This window comes from Peromyscus leucopus, chromosome 16_21 (assembly GCF_004664715.2).
Source record: "Peromyscus leucopus breed LL Stock chromosome 16_21, UCI_PerLeu_2.1, whole genome shotgun sequence".
Classification (NCBI taxonomy): domain Eukaryota; kingdom Metazoa; phylum Chordata; class Mammalia; order Rodentia; family Cricetidae; genus Peromyscus; species Peromyscus leucopus.
In genome coordinates, this window is record NC_051084.1 from 35,271,563 (window position 1) to 35,298,404 (window position 26,842).

Consider the following 26,842-nt stretch of genomic DNA (forward strand, 5'->3'; position numbering starts at 1 on the left):
GGACCCGAGGCCGCTCTCTGGTAAGGGCCTCTTTCCCCTCTTCCTTAACCTCTTCACTTCACAACTGGTCACCCGAAGCCACAGCTGACAAAGATCACTGTGAGATCCAAGTGCCACCGAGACCTAGGCAGGGCCCAGGGGGCCTACTTGCAGCCTGGCTTTGTCTCCATTTGTCTCTTTGAGGTAGCTTGGGGACTTACAAGGGACCTATCCTCCTGGCCCCCAGCTACCATCTGGCTTCAGCAGGGCCTCCAATCTGGGTTAGAATTCAGCTTCCTTGGGAAATTCCAGCATATAAAAAGGATACCCAAAGATTCCAGGAAATTCATGATATTAGTTATCTACTCTAAGGAACTCCTATGCATCCTAATAGGACCTAGAACATACACCCCATATGTTTCCAATGGGCTGCACATACAAAGTCATCATAACATTTAATAACTGGAGGCACAGTTAGATGTCACCCACTGGTTTCTCCCTTTTTCATATGGCCTCCCCCTGAGGATGACGATCTCAACCTTATTCAGCAGCATTTAGGCTAAGAACTTCTCCTACTGACGTTAGCATAGGTCTAACAACCTTATTGGTGACAAGTATTATCATTCATCTTGTAGAGAAGATGACAGAGGTCTAAGCTGGGCCTGGTGGTACAGGCCTGTAATTCTAGCTCTTTGGGAGCATGAGGCAGGAGGGCTGTATGGTCAAGGCCAGCTTGGGTCACTTGGTGAGACTATTTCAAAATAAAAGGTAAAGGGGGGTTAGCTGTGTGGCTCAGTGTTAGACATGTGCAAAGCCCTTTTAATCAGACAGATAGACAGACAGACAGACAGACAGACAGAGACATAGAGAGTGCAGGAAGGGATGAGAATGAAAGTTCTCATTTAAAGCAGCTTAACTGGAAAGTGGGGGGATCCATTCCCCTCCCCTGCATGTCCAAGTCATCTAAGAATCCCCCCACCCCATGCCCAATTCATTTAAGGGCCCTGCCCAGTGGCTGTTAGACAAATGTTTGTTTCATGGGGAAAAAAAAAAAAGCACGCTGCAGATCAGGCTGCGCAGATCCAAGCTGGGCTTTGAAGGCTCAATTGAGTTGGACTTTAATGAGTTAGAAAGGTAAGTGTGGGACTAGAGAAAGACAGGCAGGCAGACTGAAGGTACTGAACCAGCCCTCTGGTAGATAGGAGGATTCAGCCGAGTGAGGTGGAAGGTATGTTGTGGCCAGATGGATAAAAGCCGGAGCTGCCCAGCTGAGGAGGCTGCACTTGTGCTAACGTCAAGGACACGGTGTCCCTGAGACTCCAGGGAACTCTTGATTGCTTGTCCTGGAAGCCACCAGCCCTTCAGGACTTCTAACCTCACACTTACCCTCCTGCCCAAATACCCCAGCATCAGGGTCACCTCCCTCGGCACCCTGCGGGACTGAGAACTGGCCTCCAGAGAGGAGCAGGCTTGGGCAGCGCTGAAGGTCAGCAAGGCAAGCCGGGGCCCCCTCACCGAGGTAGTGGAGCAGTACCGCTGGGCACAGACACAGGCAAACACGTCCGAGCAAATTGGCAGGCCATAAAAGTCTATTACAGCAAATCAAACAGCAGTCAGCGTGACAGCCATTAGGCTGAAATGAATACACGGGGGCTTAATGAGGTCTGTCGAGGCTGGCTTGGTGAATTAAGTTGCCAATTCTAGCCGGATTTCCCTTTTCTTTACGGACTTGAAAGCATCCGCGCTCCCTCGTTAGAGCTTCGACAAGTGAATTGCGGGGCCTTTCGCCCTGATAAAATGGATAATTACACAGAGAGCCGCTTAGCGAGGGGAGGAGGGTGGGCATGGGGGAAGACAGAGCAAACACAAACACACACACACACACACCTGTCTGCTTTCTCCCAGTGGAGAGGCTGGATCCTGAGGGGCACCAGGCACAGGCAGGGCTGGGCAGACTGGGGGATTGAGCCTCGGCTTAAGTGTCTCCCACCCCACTATTCCCGACCTCAGGGACTGATGTCCCCATGGGCATCACGGACTGCTGCAGGTTCTCATACGAGGCAGCTGCTCTCAGGCCCTTTCAGGAACCGTCATGGTCACCCTGTGAAGTTCTCCGAACCTAGCTGGGCCTCACTGTCACCGGCTTGCAGGTTTCTAGTCTCCCCTGTGCGGTGGCACAGGCCTGTCATGTGTTTGGAGGCCAGCCTAGGCAACTTTGCAAGACCCTACCCAAAAGAGAAGTTTGAAAGGATGGACAGAGCTCAGCAATGGGGCGCTGTCTTGCCTAAGCGTAGCTTGCCCCAGGACCTCTTACACAAAATCCGATCCCTAGACCAGCTCTCCTTGATCTTCTGAGGCAGAATCACACAGGATTGGGAAGATACCTCTGAACAGTCACCCAGGAAATTCTGCTGGGGCACCAGAGGACCCCCTGGTTCATCATCATTCTAATACACTGTGCAGGATGTTTAGAGGTGCATGGCTCTCCTGCATCTACTTGCCTGCCTCCATGCACGGGAGCTCAGCACATCCTTGGCAAGGCGGGAGAGTGGAATAGCATCACAGTCATGCTCTTCTGGCCACAGGGACTAGTTAATCATCAGCGCCCAGGGTTAGGGACATTGAGGTTAGGAAGGTAAGGGATTTGGCACAGTGGCTTAAAAGCTCATAGAGGACTTGGGTGGATAGATGGAGGCAGTCTAGGAACTTTTCCACCATCCCTAAAGCACAAGAAAGTCCTGGGAAGTAAAGAGCACCCCAGCCAGGCTCCACCCTTAGATTCTTAATGGGAAAAGTCCTGGTCCATACCCTAGTTAGGCAGCTGTATCCCCCTCCCTCTTCCACACGCACACCGAGCCAGCAGACAGGCTATGGCAGATCTAAGTCTTACCCAGGCAGTTTGCATGACAAGGACCAGAGGCTAGGTCCCTTGTCTCTATTGTCCTTCCTCTTACTGCTATCAGGGCTACTAGAAGGCCACCTCCTCCAGGAAGCCTGGGGAAGTCCCAGACACTCTGGCAGTTACCAGGCACTCATTCCCAGCAGGGTCTGTGGCAATGCTTGTTCCTCCCTTTACCCCATCACTCTGGGCTTCAGTCTCACCCTGCCCCCATTCAAGGGCCTCTGCCACTGAACTTGCCTCTCCAGTGGACCACGGTATGTCCAGGATACCTTTAACGCAAGCAGAGAACTATGGTCTCCGTTCCAGGCCCGGGGCCAGCGCCTGTCCTGGCTCCCCAGCTGAAGCTTGAGCCAAGCAGCTCAGTTCCAGCTCAGGTGACCACACCAGGCCCAGGCTGGGCCATGCCCAGATGGCTGGGTCTCCATCTAGCTGATACCATGTGCCCTGGACACGCTGAGCATCCCCAAAGCCAGCATCAAGTATCAGGCCACAGAGTGACCATAGGTGTCCACTCACAAGCTAAGAAACGGCACAGGCCTTCCTCCAGCACCGTGTGCCCTTTGCAGCAGCCCTCCTCAGCAGATATCTATCTCACCTCTTCATTCTTATGTGAGGGGGGGTTGGGAGGGGACGACTAGGCCCAGAGGGGTTAAAGTCAATGCATGGGCAGGAGTGTGTCCTGGGGCTATTTGCTTTGAGCCCCGACATTCTCTGTTTCTATGGCTTCTCAGGCCTCCTGAGAATGAGAGCCACACAGACCCAAGTCAGGCCAGACATGGGACAGACAATCCTTGCTAATGAAATGCACAACAGTGGAAGCCAAGAGACTCGGAGGACCCCAGGGGGTGGAGGTGGGGTTCCAGTAGGGGTGTACTCTGCAGAATGCATCTCTGCAGGATGAGAGAGGAAAGAGCTGGCCTCCAGCCCAAGGGCTGGGAAGCGGGGCACAGGACTGCTTGTCCTCTTACCACTGCTATGGCCTGCCATTCCCTCTCCAGGGAGGACAGAGGACAGCCGGGCCTGCCAGGATGGCAGCTGAGCAATGGGCACAAGGCTCATTAACTCCGAGCCATGCCCTTGGCTTCTGAGTCCAGGCTCGGAGTGCAGGCTGGCACGCAGAGCCCCTTAATTGAATTAGGGGCACTTCCAAGTGAGCGAGAGCTGGAAGCCAAGCTGCTGTCCCCAGGCATGTCAGGGTACTGTGCCCCTGTGCCGATGAATGTGGGCCCTCTCTCCTGCCATCCTGTCCCAGGCACCACTGGGCGGTCCCAGCTTTACAGCTGTGTCCTCCCCCCCCAACTGAAACTATTGTTAGGACCCTTGGCTCACCATTGAGTGGTGAGGGCCAGGATCTCTGGGTTCTGAGACAAGATCCCTTCATCCTTCGGGTGTCTTTGCTGCCTCAGAAGTCAAGGTCAAAGTTACAGCTGTGTGACCTTGGGCAAGTCCCTCTCCCACATAAGCCATATTCTTGGCTCTTTTTGTTCCCCGGTGACAGCCGGCATAAAGGAGTTAGGACTCAAGTGTCTGGTGCCAGCTTGCCTTTTCGGAGGACTATATCTCCCGTTGTTTTCACCCCAGCTAGAGCCCCGAGGTCAGGCTTGAGGGACACCCAGTTAGAAGCTCTTTATCAGTCTCAGTGAGGGTCTTCTCATAGCTAGCTGCCAGCCCTTGAGACTGCCATCAGCCACCGTGGCGACGGACGGTAAGCGAAGGGAGAGCCCCGGTGCCATCGGGAGCCAGCTTATTAACGAACCGTTTGTAATGCAATAATTTGTACTTCTCAATTACCAGCGATGGCTTGATTTTACACGCATGCACTCATGCAAGCATATTCAGAGTACACAGAACAGAAGCTCTGGGGAACTGCAGGCCAGACCCCACAGCTAGGAGCCTGCAAATTCCCTAGTCCTGCAGGGACCCGATTCTGGCCAAAGCATGTAGGTCTGGGGTAAGGCCTGCCCACAAGCCTTGTCCAAGGCTCACAGCAGGCTACAGTTGGAGAGGAAGAGGGTAGAACACTTGCTTTCCCCCAGTTCCTGTTCCATTACTGACTCTAGATGGGGGTGAGCTCTGCCAGAGCAGGATTTCTCTCAGGCCTGAGGCCCAGGCATTCTTTCAACCACAGGATGGGAGGCTCTCCTTGGCCCCAAGTGGAATCCGGGCCAGAGTGTACCCAGAGGACAGTGCAACTAACTTGTACTCTGAGATCACCATCCATGCCACCCAGCCGGACCGGAGAACAGCTGTGGTCCCAGCAACCCCAACCCCCTCCCATCCCACACATGACCTAGAAGGTTCTTACCTCAGGGATGCGCACACTATAAGGCTGGTTGTGGAACGTGGGTGCGTTATCGTTCACATCTCCAACTTGGATATTCACCTTCCGAGTGATCACCTGGGGAGAGAAGTGCAGGGCTCAATACTGTCTCTCCCTCTGGTCTCTTCCCACCTATGCAGCCCAGGGACCTGCTAAGTCCAGGAACAGCCTTCCTAGGACTAGAGGGCCCCGAGGGACACTCACCCCTTGGTGATCGCTGACGGAGAACTCCACTGTGAACTCAGACTTAGTCTAAAAGAAAAGGGAGGGAGAGAGAGAACAGCGTTAGAGAGGCCCTGGGTCCTGGCCCTGGGTCCTGGCCCTGGATGTGGCTGCAGGGGCTTTAGCACTGCCCAGGACCTCATCTGGGTCTGGTGTCCACAGGTGTCCCCAGAAGGCTGGCACTGCCCCTTGGCACTGGGGAGGCAAATGTGGAGTCTGAATCCTTCCTGAAGACAGTTGAGGGACAAAGTCAAGAACCTTGGTGTCACTCTTGGCTGGGCCTCCACGTGGCCGCGTGATGCTGAGCAAGTCACTAAATACTTCAGTGGCCCTGCCCTGAGATGTAGGAGGGGACGTGGCCTGGGGATGTGTTCAAACCCTGCCCTTCCTTTGCTAAGGACTGCCATGATCATCGCTCTAGAAAACTTCTGCAGGGGTGGAGTTAAACTAGTCTACCCCACAGGGGATGATTCCACAAGCGATGACACACAAGGGGATGTGACCCGCATGGTCACATTCCTCTTGTTGATCCAATGCTACTCCTGGTTTGGAGAACCCTTATCCAACCCCCTCCAGCCCCAGGTCTGACACAGCCCTGGAAAGAAAGCTACCGCTAAAACAAATGGTCCCAGCAGAGCTAGGATGGGGCCTTGGAAGAAGATTCCCCCCCCCAAAGATGGTGAATCACCCTCTTCCATTGACTGCCCCTGCTCCTCCAGAAAAGGGGCTGAGATTAGGGAGTCATGTGCCATACCTCTCTGTCCAGAGGCTGCCGGAGCCACACCACACCAGTGTCAGGCTCCACGGCAAAGAAGCGGGAGGCCTCCTCACCAGACACGCCAAACACCAAGGGGTCATTGTCCATGTCCCGGGCCAGCAGCTGGGTCACAGAAGAACCTGGAGTGGTGGAACAAGAGAGGGGAAGGGGACAACACAAAGGTCAGGCTCATTTCTTCCCACCTTGCCCAAAGGATGGAGCATCCTTCAGGGCACAGCCACCTCAAACACTTCCAGGTCTTCCAGAGGCCAACAATCATCCCCCAACCTCCTAAGCATCATTGGACTACACACACGGCATTCCACTTCTGTCCTGGCCCACCTGTCACAGGGTGTACACAGCTGTAACACAGACCCCCCCATTCACCATGTTCTAGGTGTGAAATGGACAGCTGTGACCTCTCTGATTGTAATCTGGAGACCTTTCCCTGGTGGTTCAGATGAGGGCAGACCTCCAATGTGTCCATTCTTATGTCCCAAGGTGGGTGCATAACTCAACCCTAGCCAATCAGAGTGTTTCCTCTCTCCCATCACCATGATTGGCTCAGGGATGAGTATGTGCCTCAGACTAGCCAATCAAAGCCGACTCTGGGACTTGTGCTCTCATTCCATTCGGTTGTTGACTGGGCCAGTCTGGCACCTACAAGAATAGCATGCCTGAGGAGCAGGCTGTCAAGGAAGCTAGCAGAGCTTGTGGACCTGGAGAAGGCATTCCTGCTGGGATGGAGGTGCGTGACCACAGGTCCAGGTACTGGCTCAGTCCTCTGGAGGTCTCAGCTATAGGCACTGATGACCACCCCCTTCCTTCCCTGCTCTTTTGTTTTATTCCTACTTCTGTTGTGTTTGGATTTCCATCTTCTGCAAATAGAAACATCTTTTCCACTTCACACTAGTTTGCAAAATGTTCTGGTCTTCATCTCTGCATGGAGGCTAAGAGGATGTGTCTCTCCAAGACTCTTTCTGACAGAGTCTGGTTCCTGTCCTCAAGAAGAAGACCAGAAGGTAGGGGTCACCCTCATCAGGATGTAATGCTCTGGACATAGGCCATCCCAGGCATCAGGGTGGTGCTGTATAGCCTGGCTCAGAAGGTTGGTATAGAATATCTTGTCCTGGGGCTCCCAGGTTCCGGAGTGGCTTTCAAAGAGAAGGAGCCCATTGCCCCATTTAACCAAGATGAAGAGGATTCTGGCACAAGAGGATTCTGCCAAGTCCCCAAAGCTCCAGGATAGCTGGGATAGCTGGTCACCTCAGCCTCAGGAGACCCTTAAGTCCCTAAGGAGCTGGGGATGCAGTGTGGAGGCCTCTGAAGGGAAGATCTAGCACCATCATCTCAGAGCCTTGGATTGGGCAACTCCCTTCTTTTTAGGGTCCAGTTGAATCTGCAAAATGGGACAGGCACTATCTCGCCCCCAAATACTGATGATATTCGTATTTAACCGACAGCCTCAAAGAGCAAAGGAAGGGGAGGAAGGTGGGACTGTGGGTCTGTGACTCGGGACTTTCTTCAGGAAGCAGATAACAGAACAGCTCTACGGACAGCGACCACCGACACTTGTGAGCCCTGAGCAAAGGCAGGCAGGGAGCTCCATACGCCATACTGTCTGCCTTGGAGCTTTTAAGGCACTAGCCAGTGACGTCATTATTTCCCACAGTCTTGTGGTTAGCAGACGGCAGAGCTGCACTCCATAGTCCAGGCTGGAGATTCAGTTCTTCCACAGTAAGCAAGAATTCCACAGAAATGTTCCTGTCAGGCCCTCACCAGAATCCCCAAATGGGAAGGTTTTTGGGTTTTTTTTTGGGGGGGGGCATTCACTTAAATTTGCTCATTCAATCCTCTTTGGTGGTCATTATTCTACCCATTTTATAGATGAGGACATTGAGATTCAGGGAAGGAACATAGCCTCTCCCATTGTCAGACCGCATTTGTGGTGATGAAGGAGGTGAGAGATGAGAGGGGCATTGGGAGGTAAGAGAGAGCATGGAACAAGATCAGAATAGCTTGGAGACAACTTTCCCATCTCACAGAGGGAGGAGCCAGAAGCAGTTAGCAAATGCCTGGTTGAACAGTGGGCGATAGGAAGCACATGATCCTGTCTCTGAACGCCTACATGCCAAGCTCAATGCCTTTTTTGCCTAAGTCAGAAGGGTGGAGTGTGTGGAAGACACGGGTAAATCAAGCTGACCTTCCCAAAGACCAGATATCCAAATGGCGAGGGCCAATTGGGAGCCGAATGCACTATACAGTGTATTTTAAAAGATATACTCTAAAACTGCAGGCATTTCCAGCCTCGACTCCTGGTTTCCATGAATAGACATATACATACATCATATGTGGGAGCCTGTTTTCAGGTTCCTCATGGCTTTACCCAGCAGGTCCGCATAGAGGATGATTAGGGCCATGGGCCTGAGTGCAGGTGTCTGAGATGGTCTGCACTTGGCTGTGCTGGGGGAGGAGGTCTTTTGCTCCACCCCTTGGCGTCTCTATAAATACCCTGGGGCAAAGACAGTCAGGGCCCGTTGGAAAAGGTTCCAGGCCCTCTCGAGGCTATCCTTTATTTTCTATCTATTCATCTCCACAATCTAAATCCTTCTATCTAATATTTCCTGCTGCTCGCACTCAAGAAAACTCTGGGAAGCTGTGGGGTTGGTGGGTAAACGCCCTGCAATCATATCTATATCTCTGTATGTGATGTAGATGGATGGATAGATGGATGGATAATATATAGATAGGTAGATAGATAGATAGATAGATAGATAGATAGATAGATAGATAGATAGATAGATAGATCATACATACTCATACATACACACACACACACACATATCACCTCTCTGTTGTCCGATGTGGGGAGCAAAGGGCTGATTTCCAAGCCTTGGGCCAATTCCTCACAGGAGAAAAGAGCCCCCCACCCCCACCATGTGCCCTGATTCTCCACAGTATAAAGATCTACACTACAGCCCTCAGAAAAATTGCCTCACTTGCCAGCTCCATCCTGACCCAGGTAGAGGGCTCAGTGAGGCTAAGCTCTGGCTGGCCAAGGGGATTGTGGGAAGTCCACATCAGCCCTGCAGCCAAGGTCGTGTGACTGAACCTGATATCCTAAATGGCTTTCCCAGGCCTGACACTCGGGTCCTCCCAGGGAGGGGACGCTGGGCAGGATAGGGATGGGGCCATCAGCTGCTGTCACCCACCCTGTAATTTCCTGGACTTTTATCCATTTTCTCCTCAATTATGCGCTGCTCAAAATGGTCTTTTGTGGCTTCCTCACAGGCTCTTTCTAGAGCACGCCTTCTTGGTGTCCCAGGTAATTGCTAGTGGCCTTTTCTAAGCGCACTAATTAAAGGTGCTGATTTAATATTATATTTAAGACAAGACACCCCACAGTTTTCCAGCTGGGCACCTCCTCCCCCGCCCAGTGTTCTTGGCTGCACCGTGCAAGTGGCCAGAGCTGGCTCCTCTGGAAAGCACGCAGGCTGCCCCACAGCAATCTCTGGCCATATTGTCCCTGCAGAAATCAGGTCGTTTTGTGGGACTTGGCTCTAGCCCAGGCGCGCCCCCGCTCCCCCCATCCTCTCTTGTAGGATTACCATCCCTGACTGGGAGACCCTGCGGTGCACAGGTCCCACGGGGTATGGTCCCCACCTTAAGATAACAGCATCTTGGATACGGAATACTTGGTGTGATTTAAAGAAAAAAAAAAAAATCTGGTGGGCTCAGGATGCAGATCAGCTGATGGAGCACTTGTTTGCCCATATGCACAAGGCCTGGGGTTGCATCCCCAGCATGGCACAAAGCAAGTGTGGTGGTGCATGCCTGTGGTGCATGCACCTGGGAGATGGGGAAGAGGACAATTGGGAGTTCAAGGTCATCCTTGGCCACACGGCAGATCTGAAGTCAGTCTGGGCTACACGGACCCCTGTTTCTTCTATACACAAGCAAAATAACCACCTCACGAAATTCAGCATCTTCACAATCCAAAGGGTACAATCTGGTACCTTCTGAGGCATTCACGGCGCTGGGCAACCATCTTCCATCATCCGTGAAGGAAAGTGTCCCCATCACACTTCTTAGTCTGGTTTCTACACTTCCACTTGCATCTCTTGCCTGCCCTGGATGTTCACATCAACAGAACCACAGTCTGTGGCCTTGTGTGTGGCTTTCAGTTAGCACCATCTGTAAGGCTGGTCCACGCCGGTGCCTGTACGAGAGCTGATGTTCACATCAACAGAACCACAGTCTGTGGCCTTCAGTTAGCACCATCTGTAAAGCTGGGCCCATGCTGGTGCCTGTATTACAGCCCTGCTCCTTTTGATGGCTGACTAATCGTCTCTTGTGTGGATCTAACACATCCTGTTCATACGCTCCTCAGTTAACAGAGGTTTGGGGTATTTCCCCCTTAGGGATATGAATGCTGCAGATCTAAGCATCTCTGTACAAGATATTGGTTGGATTCTCATTTCAAATTGTTCTTCATGTGTCTAGGAGTAGATTTGCTGGGTTATCGAGCCATTCTATGTCTAACCTACTGAGGAATCACCAAGTGGGTTTGTACAGTGTCTACACCATTTTATTTTCCTGCCAGTAGTGAGTGAAGCTGGAGTTCTTGTTTTGTGGCAAGGCGTCCGGTGATTCATAGGTGCTGGGGGTTCTGAGGATGATGTGAAAGGGGCTGGGGGTGTCCACAACAGCTGCAACTGGTGCTGTGTCTCCCTCAGGGCCACACCCTCCCCACCCACACCCACACCCACACCAGCCTAGCCTCCCATGGTCAGACTCCATGATTTTCACCAGAGTCAACCCACGCCATTCATGGGCCAGAAGGGCCACGGAACTGATCTCTCTGGTGCTGGGACTGGGTGACTGACTATGGAAAATGACAGATAAAGATGAGAGGTGGTGGACACGCATCCCAGTTCCCTTGGCTCTCAAAGGCACATCTCTGAGGCATATGTTCTACACTGACATCTGTCACTTCCAGGGATGACAAGGTCCATACTGTGGTTTGGTTGTGTCCTCTAAAACTTGCGTGTTTAATTCATAGTTACTGGTGTTTGGGGATGAGGTCTTCAGGAAGCCACCAGAACCAGATGAACTCAGGCCCTTGCAAAGGCTTCCCAAGGATGAGATCCCCGAGCTAACACTTGGTCTCTCTCACCATGTGATCCCCCACCATGTTATGATGCAGGGTGAAGACACTCACCGTATGTGGGCACCAAGCTCCTGAACTTCTAGCCTTCAGAAGGACAAGGTAACGGAACTTCTCTTCTTTATAAGCTAGCCAGTCTGTGGTAATCTATTACAGCATCAGAAATTCCATCTGGCCCTACCTCATATCCTCACCCCTTTCCTAGGGTTTCTGGGATCTCCTCCCTAGTCAGTCATCTGCCTTTAAGTACTCATCACAAGGTCTGTTTCTGAGAGAACAACCTCAGAGACTGTGCATCTGAGCCATGGTGGATGTTTGCTACTGCTGGACCCTACTGGCCCAGCTGCCTGGTGGGGTGCTAAAAACACAAACCCCTAGACAGTGCCCCCACCCTCTCTTTAGGAGACTGATGTGCAGTCAGGTGTAGAAGTCCTGGTGTGGTTTATTGCAGGCCCATATTCAAATATTTAACAATGGGCGCAGTACAGGAATCTACCAATCAGAGCAGACGCTGGCCATAAACAACGGAGCTCTGAGCGCTGCCGGTAAGTCAGCCTGGTTTATGGCTCCCGCTTTAGATGCAGAGGGGGACCGCTCCAGGTCTGGCATGATTTAAAGGCTCAGACCCGGGCCTCCTGGTTCAATCAGTGTAGCCAGGGGACTTTCTGCACTTGGCTTCCCATCCTACCAAGCCAGCCATCTCCAGTCTGTGCTGAGCCAGGCTGGGACTCCGCCTAACCTCAGGGTGGGAGGACTTGAAAGACTCCTCATGGCAAACCCACGTCCATAGCAGTTTTCATGATGGTCAAGAGGTCAAGCAGCCCAAGGTGCCATGGGTGGATGGATGGATGGATGGATGGATGGATGGATGGATGGATGGATAAGCAAAACACAGCCTAGGCAGCCAATGGATCATCGGATTCCCGAGAAGGAAGGAGGTGCTGACGCCTGCTGCAGCATGGATGAACCTTGAGATGCTGTGCTAAACGAAATAAGCTACTCGCACAGTGGCAAATAGTGCACAGGCCTACTTCTCCCAAGTACCTCATGAAATAGAATGTCGATGTTCAGAGGCTGAGAAGAACAGAGGAGGGCAATTTACTGTTTTACAAGCAAAGAGTTGGGAGTTTCAAGACCAGGGGTGTCCTGGAGACTACTGACAATCTACCGAACCACAGTCTTATGCTGATGAGGGGATAAAGTCTATGTTGTGCATATTTTAAATTTAAAATTTTTTCTTCTTCTGTTTTTCCTGTGTGTGTTTATGCGTATTTGTATGTGTGAGGACACATGTGGACATGGGTGCACATGGGTGTCCTGTATGTTGGAAGCCTGTGGTTGATAACAAGAATCATCCTCCATCCCTCTTCCACCTCATTGGAGGAGGCGGGGTCTGTCAATCAAACCCAGAGCTCTCAGATAGGGCTAGTCTCACTTTATTGAGGATGCAGTCTCAGCCTTCTGAGGCTAGAATTGCAAGAAGGCCACCGTGCTTACCTGGCATGGGCTTCTGGGGATTCGAACTCAGGACCTCATGCTTATGCAACAAGTGCTTGAATCACTGAGCCATCTGCCCAGCTCACAAGATTTTAAAGGTAAATAAATAAATCAGACTATCCCAAGGCTCTAGTGATCTTCTCCAATAGGACAGATACCAATGGGTCAACGCTGACTTGCCTGAATTGCCTTCGACTGCTCTTGAGTGGGCCAAGTTCATGGCCATGCTTCAGCTGGGACCACTGCCACCAGAAGTCACCCAGGCCCAGGCTCCACGTTCACCTCCCAGCAATAGTTGACCTCTCAGGGCCTTCCTCAAATGTTCTGTCATCCAGTGTATCCACCCAAAAGGACGCCAGGTCTCTCTGTCCTCACAGTGTCCCATCTCTGAGCGTTCATTTGTCTTGTTGGCCCCGCCAATCTCCAGCACATTCATTCCTATCAGCTCTGGGGGAAGCAGCAGACCTGGCTGTCCCATTCCCTACACCCGCTAAGCAACTGGACTGCCACGTCACTCAACAGAATCTTGAGTCCTGCCGCCGCATTCAGGAAAGGTGAGGAGAGGAAGAGTCCCCGCTGGACCTTCCAGCCATGGTGGGAAGTGAGGACAGTCAGATACTGATTACTACACTAATGGACAGGATAGCACAAGGCTAATCACACCTAATAAAGCCCAAATCAGCAGCACTTGACCTGGGATGCTGGAACTGATGCCTGCATGGTTGGGAAGCTAGTCTCCTACACGCTGGCCTTGGATTCTCTCCTAAGGGCTGTGGAATACCTCCGGTCAGCCAAGTGCCCTGCTCTGGGACAGTGTAGCCTGTCTTGGAGGTAGGGATTCCCTGAGCAGGCAGCTAAGGGCTATTAGGAAGCACAGAGCTGGGGACATGTCCTCTACTGCGGCCTCAGCCCTCAGCAGCCAGTCCCTTCTGCCTTCCAGGCAAGGGGCGGACAATCACAGCTTCCCGAGTCCCCGCTGGGTCCCTGCTGATGGCCCAGATGACTGTTATTACTGATATTGTTGTTATCTGCACCAGAAGGGAAGGGCTGCAGATCTCTGCCTGCCTGGTGAGGGGAGGAACAGAAAGTCAAGTTGGTGGCAAGCTGCAAAAGCCTTTAAGGTTTTACCTGAGGAGAAGGCTGCAATCCACGCAGGGGCTGTGGGATGAACACGGGGTATGGATGTACTCTGCCTTGTCGCAGCAATGTCCCGGAAGCCTATCTGTGATTGTCCCCACAGCATTCCAAGTAACTTTTCTCATCATGTTCAATGCTTTCCCAAGCCATACAACCCTCACTCCTCCCCCCCCCTCCCCGCCCCCCGGCAGCCAATCACATTTCCATTGCACTGTGGGTCAGTCTACCAGGCTACTTGCCAACCTTCTTGAGCACACTGTGGCCCACATGCCCCACTGCATGCCTCTGAGGTCTCACACAGCTTCCATATACCCCAAGCTGCCTCTCTGCCATCTGCCTCTCTGGCTCTGTGCTCCCAGATCCATTGCTCTCATCTCTGTACAGCAAGCAACAGGTCATCGCCCTTGAATGTAGAGACTGATGCTCTAGGACAGGTTGGCAAGGCCCCTTCAATCCCTCAGAACTCCCCCATCAACTATTGTAGAGCTCTAGAGACCAGCGAGCTATCCCGACTCAGCCCTTTCCCATGCAGACATTACTAATCAACCACTATCTACTACAGTCAACTGCAGAACCCTTCCCAACACTGGGCTCCACGCGCTCACTATAATCAACCTTAAAAGACCTATGAAAGCCAATCCCTTGCAATCTGTGACCTGCATTGACTTTACATCAGCTGTTACTCATTGTCTCTCCCCATCCAGGGACCAAGGATCTAGCTATCTGCCCCTACTACCAGGCTCAGGACAGTTAGAAAAGACAGAGTCAGGCTAGGAGTAGAGAGGTCACTTCAGAAATGGGGACTGATTATGGCAAAAGCAGAGGCCACAGACGCCCCCCCACACACACACACACCTCACAGAGGTAAGAGCAAGCTGGGAAGTTAATATGAATGATATTCGGCTGAGGCTATGCAGCCACAATTCCAGAGCCACGGGTTATAGCGAGGGCCTTCTGAGAATAGGTGTGTACTTGTGCCACTAGTGACCAACAGAGCTGCACTAACACCCGACTCCCCCACCACACACACACATATAGGAACCCAGCCTGCTTGCTCCCTGACTGGCCTTGGTCCCTGGTAGAGCCACAGCTGCTGCTCCCCATCTCCTGGGTCGGGACACCCCTCAGAGCCAGCTGGCCTTGCAGCTTGCAATCTCATTTGTCTCCCTCCCTCCGGGATCAGACAGCCTGTTAATAGTGACTTCACGCATTTGTCTTAGCTTCCCCTCCCCTCCCCTGCCACAGTCCGGCTCCCTCTAGGCTCACCTCTGGAATCCTGAACTTGGCTTGACCTCAGGGCCTTTATCTTATTCTAAGCTCTATGGCTACCCACCTGGGAAGCTGGAGGGCCATAGAGGGGGCCTGAGACCAAACCTGCTGCTAGGCCCCTGCTAGGCTGAGGCAGCCCAGCTTCCCCTCGATGGCACACCCTGCCGTCCTCAGCAGAAATCCTCACCTCTGGAAAAGGAACCAGCGCTGTGTCTCGAGCCCTCTGGCCACCTCCACTCCCCGAAGCAGCTCTCCTGAAACTGCCCGCACCAGTCAGGATAGACTCACTTGCTGTCTAAGGGAAGAAGGCGTGCACACATCCGGCATTGTACTCAAAAGTCGCTCACTTCTAACAATAGCCCTCCATAGAAGAGTCATACCTGCTACACAGGTAAGAAAACCAAGGCTCAGCAGGGGGGCGTGGGGGGGGCAAAGTCATCTATCTTCAGGGGAGTGAGGGCTTGGACTCAGGACAAAAGGCCCAGTTAATGTTTTGGGAGCAGGGCCTGTCTCCAGGATTCCCTGCATTCAGACAGAGCCAGCAGGGGGTGGAATTCATCTGGATGCTTTGGTTCCCTCTCAGCCACTCGCTGGGAAAGGCGCTTACCTCTCTGAGCGGCTCCTCCTTCACCAACACCAGGGGGGACCTAGAGTCAGTGACCAAACCATAGCGGTCCTTGGGGAGAACAGAACCAACCCAAGCTTAGTGCTGAGAGTCACCTGCCCAGAACAGCCCCGGGGTGCCCTGTGGAAGAGGGCGAGGTGGGCTGCCTCACAGCTAAACAAGGAAAAGACTCTGAATGGAACACTCTTGACACCTGCCACACATTCCAATCCTTGATGGGGCCCAAGAAACCCCCAAAGGAAACAGGGCTGGGCAGCTCAACGACAAGACCACGGACTCTCAGATTGGTCCCCAGGCTCCAATGTACTTTTTGCTACACCACATTACGGTCAGAGCCAGTTGACATGCCAACCCTATGTTGCTCTGTTGGCCACTTCTCATTGGCCACATCAACACAGGCACTTGACACTGGAAGACAGACCCCACGGGTGACCCTCCCCTATATCAAAGGATCAACCCCTGCCTGCCAGGGGAACAGGGAAATGGGGCTCTCTTTTCTTCTTGTCCAGAACCAGCAGGCAGAGCATGAGATGATCATGAAGTAATGCTAGAATGTTCTGTCTGACCTTCCCAAGTCCTTGCAGTTCCAAGGCCCTCGGGAATGTGTGTAGGGGATGGGGGGATGGAGTCCTTTCTTAAGGCCAGAGAGCCAAGCAGTAGTTACCAGATTTAATAACAATGATAAGAGTGGGCTATTTTTCCCCTTCTCCTGAAACTTTTCAATTCATTGAACTGTTCAATTAACTTTACAAAAGGAAATGTGGAAAAATGATGGCAAATTGAACTTGACATTATCATTAAAATAAACAGAGCACTGCGGGGCCCCGTTAAAGGCTGGCAAAGACAGTCTAAACACGGGTGGCAGGTTCAAGCTGGCTCCTTCCTGCTCAGAGGCCACCCTGCTGATGCCCTGCTACCAGGAGCTCAGGACAGAGTCTCCACCCACAGTCCCCACACTTAGGATCAAGGCTGGCCATGGGACCCTCACTGATACACCTAAACGTGACCATCAGAGAGGGCGTCCAGGGCTAGGTAGATTCTGGAGCCCCACCCTCCAAGCACCGGGACAAACCTGAGTCTATGATGAAGGCCAGCCTATCAGTCAGCAGTTGGTTCTGGACTCACTGTCATATCAAAACCACCTAGAGTCAAATAAGGCCAGTGTATGTCCCACAGCTCTGAGGGTAGATTCATAGTCCACGGCAAGGAGTCAGATTCCCAGGAAGCGCTTCCACCGTGGAGCTGTGCTGGGGGCCACAGTCTTAAATGGCATTTTCATTTTTCCCACGGGGAGGCCAGGCACCTCTACACTCTCAACCTTGTTGGTGGGTCTCTAGCCATAGTAGAGCACCCAGACCAATCCACAGGCATGGCAAAAATATATACATGTGTAATATGTGTCTGTGTGCATGTGGGCATGTGTTTGTGTGTATAATCTGTAATCTTTATTGTGTCCAAACTTTTCCAAATCACCTGGCTTTAAGGCAGCAAATCTTGACCTGATTCCATTTTTGCATCACCTGGGGAGTGTGTCCAAGTGAGGTAACCCAGGCCCCACCTGCCAACGGACTAGGGCATTAGCCCCTGAGTGACTCCCTCAGGGTAACACAAAGGCTTTCCGAGTGCCACGAGCCTCAGACTCACAGGAGCATGTGTTTAGAGCAGACTAGTGGTTTTTGTAGAGCTTCCGGATGCATCTCTAACTAACTCCCAGGTGGTCCTAAGGCTGCTGCTGGTCCTGGACCGTAACTCTAAGAACCCCTGGGCTACAACTCTCATGGGCCGAAGGCTGGGTTGTTTCAACTCATTCTTGGAGGCAATTTGGTTCTTGGAAGTGTATACCTTACAACATGGCTCCCGAGACCTTTGCTCTTCAGCCCCAGCTTCTCATCAACTCTCCACAGCAGAAGAGAGAAGACGTGTGCATCCAGATGCAGGTAAGACTCCTCCCCCAACCCCTCCCCTGCTGGAGAACCAGAGGAAGGCCCCCCAGAAATCACCTCGTTTCAGAGGAGACTCGTAATTACCCACGATGATCACAGAACCATTCATTCTGCCTTAAAATTAATACATCACGTTGAGAATGATCTCGCACTAATTTATCACAAGATTTATGAAACTTGCACTTTTTCTAATGAGATTTATGCAAATGCCGCTCTTGCCGCTGTTTGTGTTTTTAAAAGTTTTGACAGGGAAGAGAAGGTCCAGTGCAGCTGGAGGTGGTCTTGCCCTGACTCAAGGGCTCTGACATGGGGGTGGGGGCGCCACAGCCACTGGTGTCCTTTGAGACGACCTCAGAAGAAGGGATTTCTTGTCCACGTAAATCTTGGGAAAGCTGTCTCTTCTCCAGCCCCCACCCTTTAACATCGATTGAGTATTAATGTAACAGTGGTCCTGAGAAGTCCTGCAGGAAAGAATCCTTGGGCCAACCCCGGCACACCCTTTATCCACCTGGGCCCCCATCCTTGATCAGTTCCTTTGCTGCTCAGGTGAAGATCTTTACAGGTGGGAAGTTGAGTCTCTCACCTGATGGGGGGGGGAGCCTTCGGGGTGCTCAGACTTGACAAAGAGCTACAGCTCTGAGCATCCTCTGGTGATGGCGGAGCCCATGTGGCAAAGCAGGCACCCAGGACACAAGAGGGAAGGTGGCACTCCCTCTGGGGTACTGTCCCTGTGCATGCAGGAGATTGGCGTGTTGCAGGCATTTGGCTTGTCGCAGTTGATATGCCCTGGGACCCTCACTCACCTCACCCTACTCGTGACTTCACCGTATTTATGAAGCATCTACCATATGTCCAGCACTCAGTTAAGCACTATTCACAAACCACCTCGTCTAGTACTTAGCCCCAAACATGAGATGGACACACTCCCACACTCAGAGAAAGGAGAGAGATTTAGCAACTTGCCCAGGATCACACAACTAGGAAGAAGTGGAGTCAGGATTCACACCGAGGCCCTGAGCTGATCCTGAAGACAATATTCTTATCCAGTCTGAGCCCAAATGACTGTGCAGTTATCCAAAACATAGGTTAAGGCAGGACAGTAACACGAGGCGTGGATAGTGGCACATGTCTGAATCCCAGGACCTCAGAATTGTGAATTCAAGGTTAACCTATACTATATAGTGAACTGCTGCCTTGACAAAAAACAGAGAGTGAGGGGTATAGCTAGTTATAGAGCACTAGCTGAGCATGTGCCAGGTTCTGGATTCAATTCCTGGTACCATAATAAGTAAACCAACAAACAGATACATTTTTAAAAAAGGCATGCATGTAGGATATAATCTTCAAAGGCCTCTGAATGACTAAAAGTCCTACAACCAAATACATACATGACATTTCAAGTTCATACAAAGGAAAGGTCTGGTCAGGCCCTTACTCAGGGACAACGTGTTTGCATTTGCATACTGACACAGCTGGTTCTTAGATGTTTTCTTAGTCACTCCAAGACATAACACAGACAATAAAAGAAGCAAATGAATCCGTGCTCTGATCCCCACGAAAGGAAAAATCAAATGATCTCTAAAAAGTAAGAACTCACCCCGTTCTGTCCCTTCCCTCAGTCCTGTCAGGGACGGAGCATCACTAGAGGATGCTGCTCAGGGTGATGTGTTCAATGATGTGCCCAGGAAGGGCTGAAGGATGAGTCACCCCAACGTGAGAAGGCAGGTACATATATAATAGATCTTATGAATATTCCATGCAAGTCATTATAATTAAAAAAAGATTTCGTGCTTAAAGGAAAGCTTCCGAAAGTGTATTTCACGAATCATTAATTCCCTGGGAGGCTCACGGGTACTCCATGAGAGAAAAAAAAAATGTTCCTTGGTCAAAAAGATGTAGAGAACATTGCATTAGAAAAATAACCTGGGGCCGGTGAGATAGCTCAGGCGGACTTGCTGCCAAGCCTGGAGACCCGAGTTTGATCCCCAGGATCCACACAGTGGAAGGAGAGAACCAATTCTTAAAGGCTGTCCCTCAACCTCCACGTAAGCACCATAGCATTGTGCCCCCCCCCATAACTAAACATTGTAAATGATTTTAATGAAAAATAATCTAAATAGGATTCTTCCCTGCAGGACTTCTCAGAACCACTATTACGCTAATACTCAATGTTAAGGGGTGGGAGCTGGGGAAGATACAGCTTTCCCAAGATTTATGTCGACAAGAAAGCCTTGTGGTTTAAGAAAGATGGCCTGAGAAAACACTGGGCCAGAAGCTTCCCTGACTATATGACTTCAGGCATATCTTTTCTTAGAATGAATGTATCAGGGGCAGGGCTAAATTAGACAAAGGAGTGGTTGGACAAATGAGTTGAAGGATTGATGGATGGGTGGGTGAATGAGTGAATGGGTAGATGGATGGGTATAAGAGTGGTTAGATGCATGGAGGAAAGGGTAGATGGATGGATTCATGGATGGGTGGGTGGGGGTTGGTGGGTGGATGAATGGGTAGATGTATAGATGAGTAGATGAATGGATGAGTGGGAATGGGTGGGCAAATGGGTAGATGGGTGAATGAGCAATGGGTAGATGAGTAGATATATGGGGTAAATAGGTGAATGGGTGGGTGAATGGGTAGATGGATGAATTGGTGATGGGTGAATAGGTGGATAGGTGGATAGGTGGGCAAATGGGTAGATAGGTGGATGAGTGATAGGTGAATAGGTGGATGGGTGAATGAGTGGGTGGATGGGTAGATAAACAGATGTGTGGGTGGGTGGGTGGATAAGGAGGTGAACAGATGAGTAAAGGAAGAAATGCACCTCTCTTCTCATCCCAGGAGCGCATCAGAACCTCTACCATGGAGGGACAGTGTGTGGAGACTCTGTGACCATTCCCGAGACGGCTCCCTACCAGGTGACCACTCCCTGTTTCCTGACTTGGAAACTTGGGCCCTCTAGCTAGGTGGCAGGTGGGGGCAGGCTGGAGTTGCTGTTTTACTCAAGCCAAACCCTGAGGATCTAGAACCAGATCACACTAAGTCTGTGCTTGAGGCCCAAGCACAGCCCTGGCCATCAATCCCAGGTCTCCCGAGCCTCCAGACCTCCACACCAAGCAGCCTCTCCAACAGCTATCCATACTATCTCAACAGAGGAAGAGATCACACTTGGATGTAGTTGGGCCTAGATTCCAATCCTGGCCTGTCTGTGCAGCTTGCACGAGGTGTATCATGCCACTGGCCTTGTTCCTGTCTTAGAAGCTGAAACAGAAAATGCCAGAGTAACAGACATAATGCTTTAGTATCTAAGAGGGGCCTTCTCTTGTGTATGTTTGAATGAATCCATGTGTGCATGTATGAAGGATATGCTTGCCTAGGCAGGCACATATTAGGGTCAGAGGTTGAAACCAGGATTTCTTTTCAATCACTCCCCTGCCTTAGACAGAATCCAGAGCTTGTCATTTTAGCTAGACTGCCTTGCCATGAACAAGATCTCTGCTCCCCAGGGTTGGGGTTACAGACAAATGTCACCATACCCAGCTTGCATAGCAAGAATTTTACCCCAGAGGAGCTTCTTGGTAGCCATGACAAGCTGTATGGACCCTTCTATAGCAAAACTTTCACCCTGTGTCTCCCACCTGACTCCCAGAACTCCGAGGGCAGGCACTGTGACCCCTGGTCTCTTCTGCATCCCCAGAGATTGGAGCAATGCTTAGCACAGACCAGTCATGGGGCCAATGTCCCCCAACCATCAAAGAATGAATGAACACATGAATACAGTGATGGACTGTCGAATAATCACAAGATGATAGGACTCAGGGGACTGCAGGGCTGTGGTTCTGTAATTCTAAAAGTCACACCAGACCTCCATCTATCCCCAGCCCCTCTTGGGCACATCTCAAGAAACATGTGGCACTGGGAGGGGCTAAGGGAGAAAGCAGGAACCAGCTTTCCTGGCACCTCAGCTGCCTGGTGTCTGGCTCACTGGCCATTCTTGAATGATGTATACTTCATTTCTAGGCTGAGGACAATTTCTGAAACCCTTTCCATTGCAGTTCATCTTCATCCTTCCAGCACCATGCAGATCTGGGAACTCCAAGGCCCCACACCAAGGAATAACTGTGCATATGGTTGGTCAGGAAACTGAGACAGGGAAGTGGAAGACTGAGGTCTCTTTGCCACTGAACATAGAACTTCTTAGAGGTGGCCCTTCACCTTGGCATCCATACGCATCCCCATGGGGTTCAGTGCCCTGGTTCTCTCACCATGGTGCCTCATTGCTCTGGAACCAGAGTTCCACAATAGGCTTAGTTCTAACCATGGGCTTGCTGTGGCCCCACTCTTGGAACATCTTCCCTCTTCAGTCATCTCCTGAAGCCTGTGGCTGCCTCAAGAGGCTGCCTCAAAGCTCTTTGTCCTCCTCTGCAGGCAGCATGGAGCATCATTGTCCACAGTGACATCCCCCACCCCCCATAAGAGTAGGTTCTTGGGAAAACAATCTTCCTTCACCTGTTAGGTGTATGCAGGAAGCATTGACTACTTGGACACCCTCCTGCCATGTGACATCCTTGAACACTGATCCCATGTGACTCTCTTGAACACTGCTCCTGACCTGTGACACCCTCTTCCATATTATGATGCAGAGAGAAGATCCTGCTAGAGTCTTGAATTCCCTATCCTCCCCAATGGTGAGAAATAAACTTCTGTGCTTTATAAATGACCCAGTCTCAGGCAGGCTGTTGTAGCAACAGCAGCCAGACCAAGATGGGGAGTGACCTTGCATCTGTCACCTTGCTTCTTGGTCCTTCATTTTCCTCCTCTGTAAAAAAGTGGTGGACGGGTTTGCTGTGAGGATCATGCATAAAACATTTGAAGAGCATCTAGCACATAAGTCTGCAGCCAACAAGTGTTGATTATTAATATCATTCTCAAAGTAAACCATAAGGATTTCGCTGCAGCTTTTCCTAAATAGGAGCTCTTCCTAATGAGCCCATATCACGTGACTTTCGCTGCCTGGGCAGTCGATCAGATAGCTTTGGGAGTCACTTGGCCTCTCTGGGCCTCTGTGATATGATGAGATTCCATTTACCAGCTTGTCTGCCTGTCATTCTCTTCCTGCTTGGTCATTCACTCCTCAATTAACACAAATGAAGCATCTGCCAGGTGGCTTCCGTGTGTGTCAGGCAGAAAAAGCAACAGGGAGACTCAACGAAAGTACTAAATAGGAGAGGCCAGAGAGATGGCTCAGGGGTTAAGAGACCTTGCTGCTCCTGCAGAGGACCCAGGTTCAGTTTCCGGCACCCTCATGGTGGTTCACAACCAACTGTAACTCCAGTTCCAGGGGCCCACTGCCCCCTTCTGGATTCCTCAGGAACTGCATGCACATGGTACGCAGGCATTCTTGCAGGCAAAACACTCATATATGTAAAATAAAAATAAATACTCTTTTAAAGTTCTGAATGGAGTTGTGGGGGCAGGGCGATTCCCTGTTCTCAAATGGACCACCATTTAAATGGCCTTGAGTTCTGATCTGGTACTGCATGTGATGGAGGCACCCGAATAAAGCCAAAAGCTCAAAACAATCAAATAAGATATTTCATTGAGATAAATTGAATTGATAAGAAAAATGAGGAAGGTTGTATTAGTTATGTCCCTTGTCCTGCTACCTGACAAGAGCCTGCTGAAGGGAGGAGCTGTTTAAGAAGGGACACAGTCCATCATGAGGAGAAGGCATGGAGGCAGCTGGTCACATTGTGTCCACAGTCCACAGAGCACGAGCAGAAAGTAGGGCCAGGCTACAGAGCATCATTCAAGACCCGCACCTAGTGACCAGTTCCTCCAGCCAGGGGCCATCTCCTAAAAGCTTCCAAAACAGCGCCACCAGCTGGGGGGGGGGGCAAGTGTTCACACATATGCCCCTATGGAGGACATTTCTCATTCAAACCACAGCCAACACTTGGGATAAATACTATATAAAGGAAGATGCATAGAGAGGACGGGCCATTTCCTGAACTGACCAGCCTGAGCAGATGTATTTCACAAAGCCTCTTGGTTGATGCATAAGTGATCCGAAAGAACATTCGGAAGCAAAGGAGGAGAACGTAGGCTGTTTTCACATGAGATGGGAAGGAGAGGGGAAAAGAGGCTGAGCTGAGGCTGACACCAACCAAGGAAGCAATTCTACCCAGGGCTTGCTTGGTGAACCAGTGAGTTTCCCCTGGTTATACACAGGAATGTGGGTACAGGGCTATTTACTGAACATGAGGAACTTACTAGCAGCTACTCCACTGAAGAATACCCACCCCCCAAGCAATTTTTAATCTAGCTCTCACCAGGGCCAACCAGGATAACTGAGGTGGCAGAACACACCAGAGACCAATGAAGACCATGTGATTATGGAACCATGCTGAACTCCAGGACCCACATGGTTGTTGCCATTTTGGAAGGAAAACAGCCATGGTTACCTGCAAGAGATCTTCACAAGACCAGGCCCACTCACATCCTCAAGGCAAGTGTGCATGGGGCCCCTCCCCTCCCCAAGGATGTACAAGTGATTAAAATTTGCTTGGGGGTGGTATTCTTCAGTGGAGTAGCTGCTGGTAAGTTTCCCCATGCTCAGTAAACAGCCCTGTACCTACATTTCTGTGTGTAACCACGGGAAACTCACTGGTTCACCAAGCAAGACCTAGGTAGAATTGCTCCCTTGGTCAGTCACGTCTCTAACTGCATGCTTCCTTTGAAACGTGATCCTAAGTAGTCTTATCAATAAAAATCAGGAGTCAAATATTGGAGTAATAACCTGAAAGATCAGAGAAGCAGAGCAGGAACCTTACCTCTACGAATCCGCAGACCAAAAAGGGCAGCTAGCTCAGTCAGTAGAGCATGAGACTCCTAATCTTAGGGTCATGGGTTCAAGCCCCACATTGGGCACCAGATGAAATGTGATCCTAATTAGTCTCTACAAATCCTCAAACAGAAAGGGGTCTGAGAGCCTGTCTCCACCTCTAGATTGTTCTGTGATTAAAAGCGTGAGCCTCCTAAGTGCTGAGATCAAAGGTATAAGCCTCTCAAGTGCTGGGATCAAAGGCATGAGCCTCCCAAATGCTGGGATTAAAGATGTGAGCCACCACCATCTGGCTTCTAAAGTTAACTAGTGGCTAGCTCCAAACTCTGATCTCCAGGCACAAACAAAATAACACACAACATTCCTTAGGTCTTAACTCCTAAGAACTGCTGCATGTAGTTTCAGGTGTATCCTTCTGGAGATGTGTTTATGTTATGCATACCATGTGCTGTGGGATGTTCTGTATGCTAAATGTGTTGCTCTGATTGGTTAATAAATAAAACACTGATTGGCCAGTAGCCAGGCAGGAAGTATAGGCGGGACAAGGAGAAAGGAGAATTCTGGGAAGTGGAAGGCTGAGTCAGATAGACACTGCCAGCTGCTGCATGGAAAGCGAGATGTAAGGTACCGGTAAGTCACGAGCCATGTGGCAACTTATAGATTCATAGAAATGGGTTAATTTAAGATATAAGAACTAGATAGCAAGAAGCCTGCTGTGGCCATTCAGTTTGTAAGCAATATAAGTCTCTGTGTGTTTACTCGGTTGGGTCTGAGCGACTGGGGGACTGGCGGGTGAGAGAAATTTGTCCTGACCGTGGGCCAGGCAGGACCAGGAAAACTGTAGCTACAAACATGAAAATGTGTGCATCTTCATATATGCAATTGTGTACATATTTCTATACACTGTGTTTCTATGAGTGGAATGGTGGTCTAGTGTCCTCTGTTGTCTATCTCTGACTGCAGATTTTAGAGATGCAAGACATGGTGTATGAACTAAGGCTGGAGGACCATCCCGGGCAGGCGGACAGCTGTTGTAGGTCCATCTGGAGGAGATGAGGGAGGACTAGTTCTGCTAACAGGAGGGTACACATCACAATTCTCACCCAAGCTCACCCCTCCTCACTAGCCACAGTCTGTACCTAATGAGCGGTTGAAAGGACAGAAGACCGGACTCCCTGATTTCCCCCACCCCAGGCCTCCCCAGAGGACCAGCTGACAGCCTTTAGCAGCTGTCTCATGGCTCCATTCCTGCCTCTGCTCAGTCTTGCCATCCTTGCTCTGGTATACCCCACACCTCTTGATCCTCATCTCAGAGCATCTTTCTAGACAGCCTGGGCTAGAATGTGGTCCAAGGGTCATGGCTGGCGTGGACATAACAACAGGTCAAAAACTGTCTATCTGTGTTCCTGATCACTATGGATGGAGACTGTGTCCTGAGCTTATTTTTGGGGTACAAAATGAAGACTGTGGCACAGGCCCCACTCTGCTGAAGGCTGGTACAAACTGCCTGAGGAAACCTTTAGATCAAGCAGATCACTGTAAAGCAGGCTGCCTGCACCGGAACCTCTGTCCTTCGGCATCACACATACTCCTGCTTGGTGCTCACCTGACCAGTGCTGGAAAAACACTGCACTCACCCCTCTGCCCATCTTTTCTCTCTGAACTCCAGGCCCCTCCTCCAGGAAGCCTTCCATGATAACCCCAGCCTCTTCCATTCCTCTCCCCTCTGTACTCTCAGAAGCACTGGGTCTCCACCACACAAAATGCTCATCTAGTGATTCCTGCCAAAATGTCTCTTGAGGAGGGGGACAAGGACCTCTCCTGACAAAGCCCCAAAGAAGCGACCCCAAAGGTGATGCTAATTCAAAACCTTGCATCTAATAGTCTACTCATTCATCCATCCATCCATTCATTCATTCATTCATTCAAGGTGTTTTCACTAAGAATCTAATAGTGACAGGACAGGTGTGACTGGTCTTTAATGAGCTCAGGGTTGTTTTTGAAAACCAATGCAAACTCTGAATTATATTCTATAGTATACTTATATTGACTTTAAAATAGTTTTTCCATCTCACTATCAAATAACATTTATCCTCTAGGAATATGAACCAGGCTTAATTGTGGCTTCATGGGTGCCAGTTTGGTCCAAGAACCTCAGCATAAGACACAAAAATGGCACCCCC

The 26,842-nt window shown here is 50.7% G+C and overlaps 1 protein-coding gene across 1 annotated transcript in view; it reads right to left on the bottom strand.

Annotated features, from left to right (window-relative positions):
- Positions 1-26,842, bottom strand: part of Cdh23 (cadherin related 23) — a 382,909-nt gene that overhangs the window by 283,120 nt on the left and 72,947 nt on the right. The window contains exons 4-6 of the mRNA XM_037199816.1: positions 6,178-6,320; positions 5,406-5,453; positions 5,187-5,279 (exon numbers count right to left, since the gene is read on the bottom strand). Of these exons, the coding sequence (XP_037055711.1) occupies positions 5,187-5,279; positions 5,406-5,453; positions 6,178-6,320 (284 nt within the window). The remainder of the gene's footprint in view (positions 1-5,186; positions 5,280-5,405; positions 5,454-6,177; positions 6,321-26,842) is intronic.